The sequence below is a fragment of the Phalangium opilio genome, unplaced genomic scaffold (assembly GCF_054372755.1).
Source record: "Phalangium opilio isolate 3A_F unplaced genomic scaffold, DU_Popi_V2 ptg000011l_1, whole genome shotgun sequence".
NCBI lineage: Eukaryota > Metazoa > Arthropoda > Arachnida > Opiliones > Phalangiidae > Phalangium > Phalangium opilio.
The window spans coordinates 1,296,254-1,314,946 of NW_028324147.1; the positions used below are offsets into that span (position 1 = coordinate 1,296,254).

Genomic DNA, 18,693 nt, shown 5'->3' on the forward strand with positions numbered 1-18,693 from the left:
AATAGATCGTAACAACAATGACGAGCGGCCGCGAGAGCGGCTCTGAGCTTTCCTTGAAAAACTGACTCCTCAAATATTACTCCATGGCGGAAAATTATTTAACAGCCAATGGAAATGAGGCTTGAGCCGGGCCGGTCACCACGTGACCCGTCTAATGGTGGATTTAAACTTTCGAAGAAGGTTCGAGTGGTGCAATCGTTCTCGTGCAGTCGTGAAGTATTTTGTTGTTATTTCGATTAGTCTAGTCGTCTATAAAATTCATGATACCTCAATTTATAATGTAAGTGTAACAATTTTATTAATACGCTAGTTTATCCCTATTTTTATTCGACGTTAAGCCTCGGTTTCTGTTTTTAGGCTGCTTCCCAATCCCCGGTGACCTCTTCTTCTTCTTCTTCTTCTTGTCTCTTAAACCTTTCATTAAAGTGTTATAAAAATAAATAATGAGAAAAAGATTAATTAATTCTCTAGGTTTTATTTTAAATATAAATTAAAATTACGACTTTACGCGTTAACTTTACCCGTAAAAAACCAATCACCATGCCATTTGGTCTTTCCGGAGCTAATGGTTTCCGTCATTACAATGACCAAGATCTGTGTTATTGTCGCACCGATAGTTGTCCACATTTGATAGATTACCAGTACAAATCGGCTACTCGCAAGAACGGCTTGAGCCACCATAGATATTCCTTGTATCCCTTAGTTATTGAAAATCCTATTTATTATAACGAGTATCTCGGTGGTGAACGTAAAAATGGTTCCTTAGAACCTCCAAACTTTCCTAGAAGCAAATCCCCCACTTGCCTATGCACATCGTGTTTAATAGATAGCGAATTAAACGACGAATTACCTCCTCATTCAACTCCCGAACGCGTTCCTTTAGACCAAAAATATTTACTGTGGAATAAAGATGTAGACTCTAGTTCTCTTCAAGGAACGGAGTCAACGTAAGTTTAAGTCTAATAGTTTTTTTAATTAAATTAAATGGAATAGAAACGATAGATAGTTTTTCTCGTAGGGTTTCAGATGATTATCCACCTAGTGAAGTATTAAGAGGTCATGATTTTTTAAATGGTAAAAAGAAATAAAAACCAAATATATTGCAACGTACTTTAGCGAAAAACTCTTATCAAAAGGGGATTGAAATTAATTAAGTAGGATTTTTAATGAATTATTTTAGCGTCTTATTCTTCAGAAAGCTATGGGCAGCTTGATTGTGGTGGTGGTGGTGGTGTTGGTAGAATGGAAAGAACATTTTCTTTCTCAACCCCAGCTATTTGGAATCCCCCTGAGCCGCTAAACTTTCCATTACCAGATTTGAATCCTTTGTGCCTTAGCGATGAAAAAATTTTCTCTCGCAAATTATCTCAAGGGGAAGAATCAAATCTGATTCCTAAGCGAACATCAAAATCTCGTTTCCCTCCACGGCTACGTGATAAAGCCAATAATATAATACCTGTGATTCCTCTTAGACCTAGTCTCTTTACCGATGTTCCGCCCACTATTCTATTTTTTAAAACTAATGAAGAAGGTTAGTTAAAACTGGTTTAATTAGTTAGGTTGTTTTCATAAGAGCAGGGCTCCCAGAGTACCTATAATTTCCGAGATGGTCCTATAAAAACCTATAATTCGTAAATTTTTCCTATAATACCTATATTTTGGATATGTTTGGTTAAAAAACACTACGAAAGTTCAAAAACAATCCAAAATTTTTGATTATTTTTCTGAGGAGGTGACGTTTTAAACGCCGTTTTAGAGAGATCACGTTTCACCAGACACAAAAATCGCGGAGTTCGCTCCGAAATGTTTTAAGTTAAATATTCAAAAAGGCGATTTAACCTCAATTGTTTAGTTATTTGGAATAGGGAGCTTTCAGTTTGAGGAGGAGCTTAGTCTCGTGACATAATTACGCTGCCATATTGGTGGGTTTAAAGCGGGAATGAAGCTGAGGCCAACCAATATGGCTACCAGAACAGCGGTACGACTTGGAAGGGTGTGACGTACTACAATCCCCATCTGAAAGCTCTCTATAATGATAATTGGGCCTAAACATTGTCAGGGAAAATCGTAATAAAAGTCGGACAAAATCTGAAAAAGTCAGGGAAAATTTCGTGGTAACCCTGAGCTAGTCCAAATTCTAAAGTACCTGACATTTAAAATAATTAAAAAAACGAAAGGTAGTTAAGTATAAAAATTTCACGGTAAATAATTTAGTTGCTACACTATTAACTACTCGTCCAAAGTTGATGAACTATGGATCATAATTTCATAAATATGTTTAAAAGTTCTATTCTACTCTCGAATATATAATATACTTCCTGTAAAACTCCAATAATTCGTAATTTTAAACGTATAAAATTTACGTAACATATAAATTGATCATTTTTGAACCTATAAATATCCTATAACTTTGGCGTTTCAGACCTATAATACCTATTATTTTTTGTGCACTAAGCGCTGGGAGCCCTGTACAGTAAGAGAGTTCCGAAAGATCTACAATCTTTTATTTAAATAAATAATTTAATACTTTCGCAGTTATTCCTTTGCCAATAGAAATTCGTAGACTCTTAATCTGGCGTCTAAGCACAATTACACCCGTTATTATAAGACAAACCGTAGTTAGAACTGGCTATCGTTTAACTAGGAGTAAGATAATTAAATTAATACCTTCGCGCGTAATCCTCAAATTTAAATTAACGACCGAGATCTTTTACTACGGGTAGAAACTACCGATTGGGTAGCCATGTGGGGCAAACACATGAAGAGCTTAGAATTTCAAGAGCTAAAAGAATACCAAAAAGTCAATCATTTCCCCGGAAGTCATAATTTAGGACGCAAAGATAATTTATTGCATCACGTTAAACGAGCTCGGGCTTTAAAAGGAGACGCTGAATTTAATTTTCTTCCCGAGACTTATTGTCTTCCCAAAGATTTACGTCAGTTAAGAAAAGCTTGGGAAAAGAATGTTGGATTACCGACGCAACTATGGATTGTTAAACCCGTAAATTAAATTAATTAAATTAACGCGCAAATTAGGACCGTACGTTAATTAAAATAAAATAATCTTTTAGCCCGCCTCTGCTAGAGGAACTGGTATACATTTGATTAACAAATGGAATCAAGTTCCTAAGAAACAATCCGCGATAGTTCAAAAGTAAATAAATTAGATTTTAGCTAACGGGATTAAGTATAATTGTTTAATAAAATTATATAGGTATATCATCAATCCTTATCTCATCAACGGTTCCAAATTTGATTTACGAATCTACGTTTTAGTTTCTAGTTTTAATCCATTACGTATTTACATTTTTGATAATGGTCTCGTTCGTTTCGCATCTGAGCAGTAAGAAAAATTTAATTCAAACGTAATTCGCGGTTAGATTTAATTGGCCCGACCCGTTTTCAGATATTCTCATTCTTCGAAGAACATCAAAAATCGTTATATGCACTTAACGAATTATAGCATTAATAAGAAAAACGCTACGTACACTGCCAATGAAAGCGAGAATTCTTGCGAAGGACATAAATGGACTTTAAAAGCTCTTTGGGGTTATTTGGCACGTAGAGGCGTTAATATTGATAAATTATGGGAGACTATCGAAGATATTGTTGTCAAAACTATCATATGGTCCGTTAATTAACGATATTTTCGTTTAAAATTAATAGTTTTAATTGGGTTTTAATTATTAAATCAGCTCCGAACACGGGTTTAATCAATTAATAAGCAACGTCTCTAGTAGATACACTTGTTTCGAGCTTTTTGGCTTTGATATCTTATTAGATACCAATTTAAGACCGTGGCTATTAGAAGTTAATATATCTCCGAGGTGATTAATACCTTAATTAAATTAACTTAATTATTACTTAAAAATTTATAAATTAAATATTTTTATATATATATAGTTTACATTCCTCTTCGCATCTCGATGCCAGTGTTAAAGTATTAAACCGATTTTTCTCTTTTAACGACGCGCTCAAGTTTAATTAATTAATTAATTATTTAATTCATTATAATTAAGGGTCAATTAGTAACTGATATGTTTAATATTGTTGGCTTCCACGTTCCTGATAAAATTAGTAGCAATACTCAATTCGCCTTACTACAAAAAATGGGGTAAACTTAATTATATAATTTAATTGCGGGCCCCAATTAAATCAATTTTAATTAATTACTTTAGGCTTTCGGGTAAAACGAGACGTTTATGTTTAAATCGTTTACTATATTCCACCGCGTTAAGCGAAGAGGAAAAAGCCAAACATGATTTGTACGAGCAAGGAGAAGAAGATATGGTTTGTTTGGTTGTTTGCGTGTTCTTTAACAGATTTTAATCATCCGTAATCATTATAATCTATAACGTGGTTTCAGATGACAATTTTAGATGATTTAACACCCGATGATACGCGTAATTTAATGCAAGGTGAAGATGAATTTGGTCGAGTCGGGAGATTTAAAAGATCTTTCCCGACGTCCGAAAATACTCATTATTACGCTTTAATGAGAGTAAAACGCTATTATAATACGCTACAAATGGCTTGGGAATTGAAATATCGCGGTAGAAGAGAAGAAGGCAATTAAAACTAACGATTGCTGTTTAAATTTAATCGAATTAAATTAATTTATTAGGTTTACTTTCAGGTATCGCCCGACTTCAAGCTCTTAGTAAAAAAGGACTTCATTTGAAGGGACCAAAGAAAAATACAATAGGAGAGGTGAGCGCCCAAAAATTGAGGTCTATTTTTTTTTAGACTTAGTAAACGCTGCGATGATTGCTATTAAAATTAGAACTTGAGGATTTAATTTATAATTATGGGTAAAAGACAAAAGACTAACACTTAGTACAGCTGTTGCCGCGAATGACAAAAAAACCCGGCTCGCTTTTAGACTATACCTTAGCCCTCACTGCCAAGTTGTTTTGACTTTTAAATTTTTTTTTTTTACATTTTTTGTTTTTTGGTTCCCGTCCCCGAACGAACTTTGGTTGGTCTACAAAATTAGACTAGGCTTAACGTACAATTACCCCTGTCTCTCTGTGCACACCCCCGCCCCCTTTTGATTGTAATAATATAACCAAAATTCTAATCTAGCGGGTGGCAAAGTTCTTTGGAACACTGACTACTCAGTGGAAGAGAGAAACGGCATCCCGTAAGTGAACATAAAACCAAAAGAGAACCAAATTAATACTTAATCCCCCGCCCCTAAATACAATATCGTCTTCGGTGGCTTTTTTGATGGTTAACAGAGCTTGATGGACGTTTTCTCCTTCTTTTTATCACCCTCTTTCTTCTTTACTACCCTCTTCTCGTTTTTTTAACGATACCATTAAAATATTACCTGATCTATGTTCTTGTTGTATGGGATTACCACTCAGGGAAAGAGCTCAAGGTATTCCCAAAGTACTAGCTCAAAACCTATTCAGATTTAGCTCAAAGTATTCCCAAAGTACTAGCTCAAAACCTATTCAGATTTAGCTCAAAGTATTCCCAAAGATCTAGCTCAAAACCGATTCAGATTTAGCTCAAAGTATTCCCAAAGATCTAGCTCAAAACTTATTCCGATTTAGCTCAATTCCCAAATATATAGCTCAAAAAACTATTCAGATTTAGCTCAATTCCCAAATATATAGCTCAAAAAACTATTCAGATTTAGCTCAAAGTATTCCCAAAGATCTCGCTCAAAACCTATTCAGATTTAGCTCAATTCCCAATTATATAGCTCAAAAACATATTCGGATTTAGCTCAAAGTATTCCCAAAGTACTAGCTCAAAAACTTATTCGGATTTAGCTCAAAGTATTCCCAAAGTACTAGCTCAAAAACTTATTCGGATTTAGCTCAAAGTATTCCCAAAGTACTAGCTCAAAAACTTATTCGGATTTAGCTCAAAGTATTCCCAAGGTACTAGCTCAAAATCTAACACAATTCCAAAAGATTTGAGCAAAAGAAAAAAATAATCAAAATTTCCCTCTCCGTGACAATTCCTTGAGTGGTTAGTCATCCATATGTTTTCCTTGATTAAAAAATCATGTTTTCGGCTTTTTATCATTATTAATAGTTAGCGCAAGTAATTAGTTTCAAAAACTATTATTATTTTTGAGTTCTTTTTTTTTTGTGGTGGCCAATTATTTTTGCGAAACCTTTGTAGAGAAGCTAGAAAAGCATCAAGAGCTTTTAAGGATGAAGTCCGTGAAAAGGTAGATTTAGTTGCTAAGATAGTTCTTGGCTCGAAAACAAACACTTTAGCGGCGCTTATCCCAAAGTTTTTACCAGAGTTAACAAAATAGCTGTTTTCTTTCCCTAAGAGAATCATTTAGATTAAATAGTTTTTTGGACTCTATTTTGAACGCAATTAAGGTAAATTGCTTGTAAAGTTGTAACCCTAATTGATTTTTTTAGTGACGGTTGAAAATTTTATATCTTTTTTTTTTTTTGAAACTTTTTGTGTATTTTTAAATTTTAAACGCATGTTGGAAGAAATAAGCATTAATTTTTAGGCCTAATTTGTTGTAAATTTTTGCTAAATTAATTTACGTTGTTAATTTCATTCCAAGGTTTCCAATCTGGCTTGTTTTTTTAAATGTTTAACCCGTTTCGTTAAACGCCTTCATTTTGTTTTAGGTATTACCATCTTTGGAGGAAATTCCGCAACAGCAACCGGAGAAGGAGATAAAAACAGATCCCTGTCAGGACGAAAAGATTCGAAAAACCAGGTGAATGTTTTTCTCTTAAATTAGGGGCATGTTTTGAGCGCATTTACGCGGCGATTCGGGGCACGTTTTGAGCTATTCGGGACACATTTTGAGCGAGTTTTCTCTGAAATTCGGGGTAAGCTTCGAGCGTATTTACGCGGCGATTCGGGGCACGTTTTGAGCTATTCGGGACACATTTTGAGCGAGTTTTCGCTAACATTCGGGGTAAGTCTCGAGCGTATTTACGGAGCGATTCGGGGCACGTTTTGAGCTATTCGGGACACATTTTGAGCGAGTTTTCGCTAACATTCGGGGTAAGTCTCGAGCGTATTTACGGAGCGATTCGGGTCACGTTTTGAGCTACTCGGGACACATTTGAGCGAGTTTTCGCTGACATTCGGGGTAAGTCTCGAGCGTATACGCAGCGATTCAAGGCATGTTTTGAGCTATTCGGAACGCATTTTGAGCGAGTTTTCTGTGACATTCCCGGCAAGTTTCGAGCGTATTTACGCGGAGGTTCGGGGCACGTTTTGAGCGTGTTTTCGCTAAGATTCGGGGCTAGTTTTGAGCGTAGTTTCATTATTTTCTTAGGGTAACGAAGCCATGCTCAAAACCAACGTTCCGAGTCCTAAACAAAGCTCGTCATACTTCAATCCTCGCTAACTCGTACAAATTAAGAAGGAAACATAAGTTTAATCATCCTTCGAGCACAGATTCCTACGACTCTGATTCGGATATCCCTAATGCAAGTTCCAGCTAAGTGTTAAACTTTTTTTAAACCTTATTAATACTAATACTGTTCTAATTTCAAAGGCTCTCTATAATATATATTATTTAACCAAAGTTAATTAAATCACTTAGATTATAATAATTAATGCTAAAATGTGCCTATCTATAATAATAATTGTTTTTTTATATATATAAAGGGGTAAAAAATTAATATCTTTTAAGGTATTTTTAAATGTTAAAAGGGTTAAAAAATTCTATTTGTCATTTAATTATTTAATTTTACTGCCAATCAAAGAAATGTTGAAACGTTGTTTAATAGGATTAGAGAATAATGTTAATTGAAAAAAAAAAAAATAATAATTCTGTATCGTTAGTTTTAGTCGTTTAGAAATAATAATATCTTTTATTGAAGTTGAAACATTTGTCTTTGAATTTATAGGAAGTTAACAATTTTTAAAAATTTCTACTTAAACTTTAAACACGTTTAGACTTTATTATAAATATCATAAGTTCATAAGATAAGTTATATCTTACGCAAATATTAACGTAAAACAAAAGGCCATTAACTTGAAGTAAATTTGTTTGTTTTTTGCTTTACTTTCAAGTAATGGACTTCCGCGTAAATAATAATTAATTATTACTAATTAGTGTAGAAAAATCTTTTTGGTTTTGCACTTGACGACGTAAACTATCTAGTCCATATTCTAACTCTAATAATATCTTAAGATTAATATTTAATTAAGGAATTATATAATTGCGAAATGGGTTTTAATTTTCATTTAAATCTCTTCTTGATGGCCGTCTATCTCGATTAATTTCTCCGTAACGGTTTTCTTATGTTCGTTAATAACTTTGGAACGAAATTGCATCCTGCCGTTAAAATAATTGTTAGTTTTTAACTACTTTTCAAGGTATTTTAACGCGAACGAACGAACCTTTTAATATTTATTCTTTCGTGTTCCTTAGTTTGTTTTTTAATATTCTGCAGTTCGGCTAAAGCCGCCATTTCCTCTTCCTTCTTTTTTCGTAATGTTGTTTCGTAATAATGTCTCAGGGCCAGTTTCTCCATTTGTCTTCGTTCCAACTCTTTCTTAGTTTTTTCCAATTCCTTCATCTGAGACTTGACCAGCTTTCGTTTGTCCATTTCGTCCAGAAACTTGACTTTGACGCGTCTTTCTTCTCGCAATCTTTCAACCTGTATTTTCCCCTTTAACATATGAATAGACTTTATTTATTATAATTATTTCCCGTACCTTTTTCTTCAAATCATCGCAAATGGCTTTTTGTTTTTCAACTTCGTTCTTGTTTTTCTTTTCCTTTAAGAATAACTGTTGTTCTTTCGAGCAAGTAGCGGCGCTGTGTAATAACCACGTCCATAATTCTCTCGTCCAATCTTCCATGCATTGTTTATTTTGTTCCGAGTAAACTCTGCAAGCTTCGATCCATCGTTCTTGAATGACCTAAACATATATTATCGCGTTAGTGTATTATCTCGTTGCATTTCAGTAACTGCCGTTCTAACCAATTCGTTTAAGGACTTTGTGGGAAATATTCTCCTCAAACAATCCATATATAGAATTTTCCTGTTAATTAGACTCGGAGGATAGCAGTTAATTACGTGCTTTATGATTGGTGTAGCGTAATCTCCTAATCCAGGGTTTTTACTGCGAAACAAAGACGGTTTTCTTTCTAATATTTGCCTTAACTTTATTTTATGAATTTTAAACTCAACTATCTCTGAAACTCTTTCTGTATGACCTTCTGTCGCTGTATGTATTTTTGATTAATGTTTTCCAAAACCTCTAATAAGGCGGTTTTAACTTGAGTATCGGGAAATTCTAATTCTTCAAAATAAGGCATTATTTTGTCATTATGGTAAGAAACGTCTTCCTCGTCTTCGATTAAGCCCATATTGTTTTTCACTATAACAATTAAAGACGCGTTATTATTATTATCGCCCCCAAATTAAACTTAATCGCGATTGCCATCTTACTAATTTTAATTTCTTCATCGCAACAAATAAACTCGTTGTTTAATTGATCGTGCGTCACTTGATTCTCCTGACTAGCTACCAATAACTGAATTTCCAACAACTCTGGATTGACCCTTTGAGTTTCGGGTGAGTTTAACCATCTTTTTATAGAATCCCTACGTGTATCGTAATTTCAAATGTTTGTAGTCTCGTTTGTTTATTTTTGTTTGTTTGTTTGCGTGATCCCAACCTCAATTCCCAGTTACTGTAAACCACTTCAGTTTCGTATCTGTACATGTCAAGTTCCAGTTTTTTGCCGTAACATAGGAAATCGTTTAGTTGTTTACAACTAGGGAAATCATTCGTTAGGCGCAAAAACTGAGTACAGAGTTCGCGATAGAGTTTTTGTTGAAAATTCTCAAGACGAAAGTACTCTTCTTTCCAAATGGAATGATGTTGGCTCTGTAAATTGCTCGATTTGTGTTTTATCTCGATAGCGTGCCAATAACGGTAGACGTAATTGCTCTGCTCTTCGAGCATTCTTTTCCCTTTTCTCGAGTGAGCCATATCTGTAAATGTGTTTCACCCCGCATAGTAGTGTTTAATTTGTGCGTAGTGAAAGTATTTTTTTATTTTCTTCAATGTGTTATAAAGTTTAAAGCGTGAAATCATGAATTCATGGTGAAATTTATTTGCATTTGCATTGAGAAATCACACCCAGCCTGTGAAATCTTTTCTACACTAATATAGTGCTAAAATAAGTGTTCAAAACGTGAAATAAGTGTATTTCGAACCAGTTACCAAAATTTTATAAGTAATTTGTCATTTTTAAACAAATTAATTTTGTTAGAAAAGCCCGGGCTAGCAACAACAACAACCAAAACAAACATGACCTAATTTTATTTGAAAATGGGTTCAAAAATCGATACCTCGTTTTCATTGGTTGTTGAATAGAGTACTAAGCTCTGATTGGTTGGTTGTTAAGCCTATTTTTCAAAAATTGAAGCAGACGTTATTCAATCGGATTTGGCGCGTGTTTTGGACGGTTATACAATTTGTACTGGTCGTTTAGGAAGTTTTAGTGGTGGTTTTTCAAGAAGTTAAGTCGAAATTAATTGAAATTAAACTTAATACGGATTTTCTAACGTAATAAAGGTAAGTTAAAACATTTTTTTAATAACTAAGCTAGTTGAATTGACTAAAACTTGGTCCAACTGTCAATATTGTTGTGACTGTTACGGATTAACTAACGAATTTAAAGTGAAAATGGATACATCGTTGCCGAAACTTGATGATATTTCAAGCGACGATGAGATTTTTTTTGGAAAAGTTGGAGAAAAAGAAGAAAAAATTACTCATAAACTGTCCAGAAGAAAAACTGATGTATTTAGCGTTAGTTTTCGAGCTCATAACAACACACCAACAGAGCATGAAGATCCTATGGAAGAAACAGCTGATCTCGATATTTCCGAAGATAGCCTTAATAAAAACGAAGTTCCCTCGAGTTCAGTTCTAATGGAGGCTGAGATTTTGTCTATGAGTCTGTCTAAAGACAATGAAGTAGTTAAATCTACAGACAACGTTAAAGACTTGTCTCTTCAATTGGAGAAGAGTCTTAGTTTTAACGAAAATGAAATGAACAAATCCCCTGATTGTCCAATAACAATGAAAGAAATGGAATTTAATTCGCCCCCGGTTTTGTACAATCAATCTCCTATTTCAATAATTGAAGAAAGCAGTCCCGAAGCTGATTTCTTTGATATGGATTTGGATTCCATCAAACCCACGCGTTTATCATTTAAAAATGAAATGGATAAACCTCAACCAAACATAATTGATGCGCTGGATCTTTCAAGAAACTCCTTTACTGAAAAAACAACAGCAAAATATTTGGATGCTCAAACATCCATCGGTGGAATAAATCTATTGACTGAAGAAGGAATGAAAGAAAACACTACACCAGACCCAAAGAAGAAACGTTTATCAGCGGAAGACATTCCTATCAGTAAACCACCGACTCTTAAACGTCCTCCTGGACTTTTTTGGAGTCCCAGACCAAATTCAAACGCGAAAAGGAGTCAAATACCCTCATTGTCACATAAAGGGGGTTCGAGTTTAAAGGTCGAGAAGAAACGTCAGTTTCCAACTCCGAGTGGATTGAAGAAATGGGACGTTACTAGCCCAGTTGGCGAAGTAATCCGCTATTCCATTCCTCTCATTTTTAAAGTTGATCTTCATCGTATTTTATATTGCAGTACATTAGAAATCAGCCGCTACCATCCCTTTTTAAGACTGTAAAACCATTAAAAGAAATACCAATTCTCAAAACTCCTAATGTAATGAATGAATTAAAGAAGTTTGTAGTTCCGAAGAACGAAGCCAGAAAATGAAAATGAATTTTCCGTTTTAATTTTATTTTTTAGTCTGGTCGAAAGTTTCAAGTCCCAATCTCGAAGACTCCAATTGCAACAAGCGAAAAATCTCCCACAGTTTTTTCTTTACCTCCTGCGGAATATCAATTAAAAGTTTTAAACAAATCTGGTGGCAACACTTTGAAACACGTTGGAGCATCGAGTTCCAGCAAAATTAGCAGCATTCCACAAGTTATTCGGCATAAAGGTTATTTAATTAATTAACTAATTATAAGGTAATTAAGCTAAGCTAAGCTAATTTATTATTGTAATTATTTTTGTTTAGGTCCCAGTAAAGCTCTTCATTTTACATCTCATCTTGCCAGCGATCAGTCTTTGATGGATTCCCCAAAAGAAAAGCCAGTAATTACTAATTATAATATTTCTAATTGTTTTAAATCGTTTACTTTCGTGAATTTTGTTAATTTTTTTTTTTGTTTTTTACTTTTTAGCGTGAATCTGATGTTAATGGGAACAAATCCGTCATGGAATTTGTCCAAGTGCACAGAACAGATACAATTCTTAAGGGAACTTTGCCAAATGATAAAATTAATTTTACTTAACTTAAGATTTTATCATCAATTAAAGTCAATGTTTTTTAATTTTATTTCGTTGTCATTTTATTTACCCTTTTTCTCAGTAGAAAACGTAAATTGTTATTTTACTTTTTCGTCATTTAAAATAATTATTTTAAAATGACGGGGTACACTTTTTAACAACCTAACTTTACAGCGCTATCAAAGGCTGAAAAGGTATAGTATCTCGTTTCTCGTAGTGTAAAGTTAAGTTGAACTTTTTGTACAGGTTTCAAAAAAATTCTTAGCGCTACGTAACATTAAATGTTTCAATACAAATCTCGCCCTCAAATAAGCCATTTTCTATTCTCAAAATAGCGCTGGAATTGGACACAACCCCCCCCTCTTCCATCAGTCTCACTTCAAAAACTTGAAAGTGCCGCCAATTACTATAGCCCACTCGATCAAACTACACGAGCTATAGAGTATAGAAGAAAGGAGCTTGAGGGTCTTTTTTCGTCAATGACAGCGCAAGCCCAATGAAAACCATCATAAAAATCTATTAAAATGTGAAACATCATTAGTTTAACTACTTTAATGACAGAACTGAACGCGCTAAAAGGTGCGTGATCTTGAAATCTAATGAAAATCCACCTAATTTGCATATTTTTAACATGGCGATTCAAGATTAGGTCTTTTTGGTGTATAACCGGAGTCACCATAGCAACGATTACAGTATACTTCCTCCATGGTTCAAATGACACCAATATGCGTCGTCTGCTTTGAACGCCCCTCGTGTGTCACCGTAAGACGGAAGGAAGGAAAAACCCGTGAAGAAAGAGCGAAAATAGCCTGGATTTGGTAAATTATTAAGCTTTTTATTATAATTTATAATCGTATTATAAGTAGAAAGGTACGTTAATTAATTAACATTAAAATCAGGCGTTGAAAGTCTTTGAAAAACGATGCTATACCATTACTTAGGTATGACCAAGGCCTAAGTTAAGGGGTTATGACGTCATATCCGGTGACGTGGCATGACGTCATATCCGGTCACGTGACATGACGTCATATCCGGTAACGTCACCTAAGACGTCACCGAGGTAATTGACTTGTGACGTCACGACATGTTAATGGTAAAAGGATCCATTCAGTTAGGTCTAGCGTTCATTCATTCATTTAGGCCTAGCGTTCATTCATATAGGCCTAGCAGTGTTCAGCTATTTGAATTTCGTGCCCGGGGTATGGCGCACCCGAGTCCGCGCATAGGAGCTTTTAGCGCCCCCAGACGGAGGAAATTTACTTCGTTGTAAGTTGCAGGCAAAGGTGAGCCGGCTCATTCGTTCTTGGAAGCCGTCGAAGAAGGTCGCTTGGAAAAACCTCTCCCGCTCAGCTGATGATGATCGTGATCCCGGCTTTTGAGGTCGATGCTTGATAGATCCACCATTTCCCTGATCGTTTTTGCCGAGGAAGCAAGCTGAATTCGACGCTCTTCAACTTAATTTTTGGCCATTGATTCGCCTCGTGGTGCTTTAACAGTCCGTAAGCCTAAACTTTACAATAATCCAAACTCATCTAGCCCCCATTTAAATTATTTATTTTATTTCAAGTTTATAAATTAATTAGGTAGTGTTAAATGTTAGTGAATTTTATTTATTTATTAAAAATCAAGTACCATAAATAAAATTTTACAACGAGATGTTGGACAAGAGAGAATCCCTTAATAATTAGTTTATGGCCGATAATTTAAAGATATTAAACGGGGTACGTAATTAATTTAGAGATATCGCGACAGATTTTCGGAAATAAAGTCCCGCCGAACACGAGGACCGTTGCCTTAAGCCTAATCAAATTTAAACTCTAGTTAATTACGGGGTCTATCTGTGGGAATAGTTTTAAAATAGATAAATAGCGGGTTCAACTAAAATTGGTTTAGGGACTATTATTATTAATTTAGAGCTAAAGCGACAGATTTTCGGAAATAAAGCCCCGCCGAACACGAGGACCGTTGTCTTAAGCCTAATCACATTTAAACTCTAGTTAATTACGGGGTCTATCTGTGGGAATAGTTTTAAAATAGATAAATAGCGGGTTCAACTAAAATTGGTTTAGGGGCTATTATTAATTTAGAGATAAAGCGACAGATTTTCGGAAATAAAGCCCCGCCGAACACGAGGACCGTTGCCCTAAGCCTAATCACATTTAAACTCTAGTTAATTACGGGGTCTATCTGTGGGAATAGTTTTAAAATAGATAAATAGCGGGTTCAACTAAAATTAGTTAAGGGGCTATTATTAATTAATTTAGAGCTAAAGCGACAGATTTTCGGAAATAAAGTCCCGCCGAACACGAGGACCGTTGCCCTAAGCCTTGTCACATTTAAACTCTAGTTATTTACAGGGCCTATCTGTGGGAATAGTTTTAAAATAGATAAATAGCGGGTTTTCCTAAATTTAGTTTAGGGGCTATTATTAATAAATTTAAAGATAAAGCAAGATTTTCGAAAATCAAGTCCCGCAGAGATCATTGCCCTAAGCCCTGTCCAATTTCAACTAGTTTTTATCTATGGGTTCTAGTTTTTATCAGTAGTTTAGCAGTTTTTTCTAAAATTAGTTTAGGGGATGTTTTAAATTATTTTCATTATTAAGTTACATAATTTAATTTAAAATAAATTGTTCTATGCAATTTTGGGAAATAATTAGTTAGCCAGAGTATTGATTTAATCACGATAGTCAAGTTTTTCTCTAATTTAGGGTGGCAATTAGTTCGTCTCGGTTTATAAATTTGGTAGCCAGTTTTTTTCATTAAGTACACACTTTTCTTAAATTTAAATCTATGAGATTAATTTGTTAGTAGGCAACAGTTTAAAATGTGTTATTGATATATTTTAATTTATAGATGTGGATGATTTTCTTGGGTTTTTCTGTCGCTGGTCATTCCGAGACGTATCCTTCCAGATGACATCCTTTGTTCCGATTGACGCAACACGAAGCTGTTCTGGACTTGCTATTTATCATTCCTGATGACATGCTTCGTTGGATTTACGTTACATGATGTCTTCTGGACTTGCTCTTTCTCTCAGCGGTGACTTAAAGATATGGAGGAAATCATCGAAGCTAGAAGACACAAAATATATCTTTTTTACTTAAATTTTTCATGTAACCACTTCACTTAATTTTTTTGCTTGCGAATTTTATTTGTAACTACTTATTATTTTTTTGCGTTCAAACTTTAACTTGGCAACCTCTTTAATATTTTTTTTGTTCGAAATTTTTGTAAACACTTTGGTTTTTTTGTTTTTCATTGAATAAATTTTGCCTTAAACCTCGTTCTTTCTTTTCTTGAATTTTTAATATACTAGACTTGGTTTCAGTTTTTTTACCTCTGGACTTAGGGGGATATTTTTGACCCCCTTTTTAAGCTTTTTACTTAATAAAAAGAAAATAAAAACATTAAAAAAATTATTTTTTATACAAAAAATATTTTTTTATATAAAAAAAATTGAAATTTTATAAAAAATTAATAAAAAAATCATAAAAATATGCACAAAAAGGTAAAAAAAACTACCCTAAGTGTTTTTCGACTATTTTTGTTCCTTCCCCAATATCGAAACTTAAATTTTAAACTTAAGCTACCACCCCCAAAGTAAGCCTTGCGAGCCCAATTTAAATTTAACAAGTCCCTCTTCAACTCGGGAATTATTAAATTTAAACTAAGGCCCGCTGTGGAGCCCCCAAAACCAGGAAACTTCGTCCTTAGCATGGGATTTCCAATGAAAGTCCACTCGCAGACGTCCAATTCTTCCTGCGCAAGAAAAATTCGAATTAGTATTTGGAAAAAGGCACACGAATAACTTTAAATTAATTACCTTAATACGAAAATCCAGTCGAGTATCCTCGCATGATGCGACGCTAAAGGTTCCGGCATAAGGTTTGGCATAATGGCAAACTCGCAGCATTAATAGGGAAAGAATACCATAAAAAGCTAAGCCTCGCCTTAAACCCGCTTAAAATCGTGTTTAATTTTAAAGGACAAAGCGTTTAAGCAACCTTCTACCTTAAACATAAATGAGAAATTTATTTAGATCCTACAAAACTCCCTCAAAGAGTTGCCAAACGCTTTTCCCCTAAAAACATTTATAATTAAAACCATAAACTAGATACCTTAATACCGCAAAGGGAACCTCACCCTTGAAATCCTGATTACGCGTTCATTATTCTTAAAAGGGAGGGCTAGGACCAGTGCTCACTTATTCCATATTTCAGCATTTTATTTATGTCCTGGCGAAAAGAAAAATCCCTAAAAATTAAAGGACACAGCGCTTCCCTTCTAACAATAGATAGAATAATAAATAATAAACTAAATACCCTAATAATTGCCTAAATAGTGTTTCACACGCTGTCTAAATAGTTTCGCTAATGAGATTCCCTTTAAACGGATAAAATCAAAGTGTACCCCTGAATTAAGAAGGGGTTCATTGACTTGACTCACATTGCTTGCCATTATGCCAAATACATAGTTATTGATTCTAGAATCCAACAGAAATTGCTCCTTTGGAAACGGATGATAGCTAAAATAAAATGTGTTCAATTCAAACAATACAAATTAAAACCATCTTAAATGGCCCAAGTATTTTAGGGGTTAATGATCCGATTTATTAATCGGATCATTAACCCCTATTATAAAGCTAAAATATTTACAGCATTCACCCAATCTGTGATCGGCAAAAAGCTATCCTCCCGTATTGGGAAACTAACAATTCAAACTAAAGAAAAATAATTCCTTCCAGAATCAACGCAAATTGCTCATTTGCTATCGGATAATAACTAAATATAAATCTGTTCAATTCAAATGGGTGCTGAAATCTAAATTGATTTGAAATTAAGAATCTACGCTGTACCGAGCAAGATTGGCTTGTCCAAAATCATCAGAACTATTTCTAAAATTTAGTCCATCAAAAGCCAATTATAACACGGCCTACTCGCGTTAAGAGTATCGTCCCATTGTGGAGAAAGAAATTATAGTAGCTTCCCAAAAAAGTTTCTGGTCTAACATTCTAAATAACACTCGATAAATAGTGTTTCCCATTGAAGAAAGGGTGCCAAAAATGGTCTCAAAGTTGAAATATTTACGGCTAAAGTTATCCCTGTTCAATGGGAAACTACCTATTCAATGTAACAAAATAATTCAAGTATCAATGCCTAGGATTGTTTGTTAGTCGCGATAATAAAGTTTGAAGAGACCAGCGGCTGTAACCAACCGATGTTGAAAAATTAAATAAGTCTCGGATATAAACTGACAAAAAAAGAATAGCATTTGCCGTCTCTCAGCATCCAAAATTATACAATTATTAAAACGACCAACAAACAGGAGATAACCCAAGAAGAAATTGGCCCTAACCGCAACTATGCCGTAAAGATAAAGATGCAAACATTTGAAACAAATTCAAATAGCTTTCAAAATGATCGAGATAGTTTCTCATTACCTCTACAACAAAACTCATCCAAGGCTTACCCAATTAAATAGCAAACTATCAATTTCCACTTCAAGAAGTTCAAGGCAAAATCAAAAACCTCATAACCATGCTACACCCCTTAACTTAGGCCTTGGTCATACCTAAGTAATGGTATAGCATCGTTTTTCAAAGACTTTCAACGCCTGATTTTAATGTTAATTAATTAACGTACCTTTCTACTTATAATACGATTATAAATTATAATAAAAAGCTTAATAATTTACCAAATCCAGGCTATTTTCGCTCTTTCTTCACGGGTTTTTCCTTCCTTCCGTCTTACGGTGACACACGAGGGGCGTTCAAAGCAGACGACGCATATTGGTGTCATTTGAACCATGGAGGAAGTATACTGTAATCGTTGCTATGGTGACTCCGGTTATACACCAAAAAGACCTAATCTTGAATCGCCATGTTAAAAATATGCAAATTAGGTGGATTTTCATTAGATTTCAAGATCACGCACCTTTTAGCGCGTTCAGTTCTGTCATTAAAGTTGTTAAACTAACGATGTTCCACATTTTAATAGATTTTTATGATGGTTTTCATTGGGCTTGCGCTGTGGTTGACGAAAAAAGACCCTCAAGCTCCTTTCTTCTATACTCTATAGCTCGTGTAGCTTGATCGAGTGGGCTATAGTAATAGAGTGCTGTCAGTTGTGACGTCAGATCTAAGGTTAAACGTCACGAGTCTGCCTTTAGCAATGGACGGCCATGACAGTTACCGTTTTTTCTTTATGGGAAAACAGCATGGGTGACGTCACACCAGCGCTTCTGACAGCACTCTATAGAGCTATCTCAGTTGTGACGTCAGTGCCTAGGTAAAACGTCACGGGCTTAGCTTTGGCAGTCGGCGGCCATGTTTGGTAC

The 18,693-nt window shown here is 34.6% G+C and overlaps 4 protein-coding genes across 10 annotated transcripts; 2 read left to right on the forward strand and 2 right to left on the reverse strand.

The window, feature by feature from the left end:
- The first annotated feature begins 119 nt into the window (after positions 1-119).
- Positions 120-7,832, forward strand: LOC149709730 (tubulin monoglutamylase TTLL4-like). 4 transcript variants are annotated; one of them, XM_089857708.1, is made up of 17 exons: positions 120-280; positions 358-947; positions 1,019-1,074; positions 1,181-1,531; positions 2,536-2,646; positions 2,724-3,001; positions 3,072-3,154; positions 3,215-3,343; positions 3,407-3,628; positions 3,696-3,827; positions 3,904-3,940; positions 4,020-4,114; positions 4,179-4,290; positions 4,367-4,568; positions 4,637-4,710; positions 6,615-6,706; positions 7,277-7,832. In XM_089857708.1, the coding sequence occupies exons 2-17, from the start codon at positions 541-543 to the stop codon at positions 7,443-7,445; spliced, it is 2,550 nt and encodes an 849-aa protein (XP_089713834.1). In that variant the 5' UTR covers positions 120-280; positions 358-540; the 3' UTR covers positions 7,446-7,832. The 4 variants fall into 4 exon arrangements, with proteins under 4 accessions (XP_089713834.1, XP_089713835.1, XP_089713836.1 ...); XM_089857709.1 differs by having other exon boundaries at positions 1,373-1,531; XM_089857711.1 differs by having other exon boundaries at positions 138-280; positions 884-947.
- On the reverse strand, positions 7,785-9,953 carry LOC149709731 (coiled-coil domain-containing protein 148-like). 2 transcript variants are annotated; one of them, XM_089857718.1, is made up of 7 exons: positions 9,637-9,953; positions 9,408-9,562; positions 9,147-9,336; positions 8,937-9,078; positions 8,668-8,874; positions 8,350-8,609; positions 7,785-8,284 (listed from the first exon to the last, which is right to left on the reverse strand). In XM_089857718.1, the coding sequence occupies exons 1-7, from the start codon at positions 9,951-9,953 to the stop codon at positions 8,194-8,196; spliced, it is 1,362 nt and encodes a 453-aa protein (XP_089713844.1). In that variant the 3' UTR covers positions 7,785-8,193. The 2 variants fall into 2 exon arrangements, with proteins under 2 accessions (XP_089713844.1, XP_089713842.1); XM_089857716.1 differs by having other exon boundaries at positions 8,350-8,621.
- Positions 9,954-10,400: 447 nt separating this feature from the next.
- On the forward strand, positions 10,401-12,404 carry LOC149709732 (uncharacterized). The gene is made up of 6 exons (XM_089857715.1): positions 10,401-10,541; positions 10,648-11,579; positions 11,642-11,722; positions 11,810-12,005; positions 12,084-12,160; positions 12,250-12,404. Exons 2-6 carry the CDS (start codon positions 10,653-10,655, stop codon positions 12,358-12,360), a joined length of 1,392 nt encoding a protein of 463 aa, XP_089713841.1. The 5' UTR covers positions 10,401-10,541; positions 10,648-10,652; the 3' UTR covers positions 12,361-12,404.
- Positions 12,405-13,944: 1,540 nt separating this feature from the next.
- On the reverse strand, positions 13,945-18,419 carry LOC149709733 (uncharacterized). Of its 3 annotated transcripts, XR_016376147.1 has the most exons (5): positions 18,052-18,164; positions 16,804-16,882; positions 16,181-16,740; positions 15,557-16,116; positions 13,945-15,428 (listed from the first exon to the last, which is right to left on the reverse strand). XR_016376147.1 is itself a non-coding variant. In XM_089857723.1 (3 exons), exons 1-3 carry the CDS (start codon positions 18,162-18,164, stop codon positions 15,420-15,422), a joined length of 201 nt encoding a protein of 66 aa, XP_089713849.1. In that variant the 3' UTR covers positions 13,945-15,419. The 3 variants fall into 3 exon arrangements, 1 of the variants encoding a protein (XP_089713849.1); XR_016376146.1 differs by having other exon boundaries at positions 16,804-18,419; XM_089857723.1 differs by lacking the exons at positions 15,557-16,116; positions 16,181-16,740.
- Positions 18,420-18,693: the final 274 nt, after the last annotated feature.

What these genes read in the sequence shown, in the direction of transcription:
- LOC149709730 (XM_089857708.1), top strand. Translation starts at nt 541, where the DNA reads ATGCCATTTGGTCTTTCCGGAGCTAATGGTTTCCGTCATTACAATGAC. An exon ending in GTTCGTTTCGCATCTGAGCA is followed by an intron (nt 3,344 to 3,406) that starts GTAAGAAAAATT and finishes ACCCGTTTTCAG; the next exon opens with ATATTCTCATTCTTCGAAGA. An exon ending in AGAAAAATACAATAGGAGAG is followed by an intron (nt 4,711 to 6,614) that starts GTGAGCGCCCAA and finishes ATTTTGTTTTAG; the next exon opens with GTATTACCATCTTTGGAGGA.
- LOC149709731 (XM_089857716.1), bottom strand. Translation starts at nt 9,953, where the DNA reads ATGGCTCACTCGAGAAAAGGGAAAAGAATGCTCGAAGAGCAGAGCAAT. An exon ending in CAGAAAGAGTTTCAGAGATA is followed by an intron (nt 9,079 to 9,146) that starts GTTGAGTTTAAA and finishes TTTGTTTCGCAG; the next exon opens with TAAAAACCCTGGATTAGGAG. An exon ending in GAAAGAATAAATATTAAAAG is followed by an intron (nt 8,285 to 8,349) that starts GTTCGTTCGTTC and finishes TTTTAACGGCAG; the next exon opens with GATGCAATTTCGTTCCAAAG.
- LOC149709732 (XM_089857715.1), top strand. Translation starts at nt 10,653, where the DNA reads ATGGATACATCGTTGCCGAAACTTGATGATATTTCAAGCGACGATGAG. An exon ending in TTACTAGCCCAGTTGGCGAA is followed by an intron (nt 11,580 to 11,641) that starts GTAATCCGCTAT and finishes TTTATATTGCAG; the next exon opens with TACATTAGAAATCAGCCGCT. An exon ending in ATTCCCCAAAAGAAAAGCCA is followed by an intron (nt 12,161 to 12,249) that starts GTAATTACTAAT and finishes TTTACTTTTTAG; the next exon opens with CGTGAATCTGATGTTAATGG.
- LOC149709733 (XM_089857723.1), bottom strand. Translation starts at nt 18,164, where the DNA reads ATGGTTCAAATGACACCAATATGCGTCGTCTGCTTTGAACGCCCCTCG. An exon ending in GCGAAAATAGCCTGGATTTG is followed by an intron (nt 16,883 to 18,051) that starts GTAAATTATTAA and finishes ATTTTATTTTAG; the next exon opens with CTATCATCCGTTTCCAAAGG.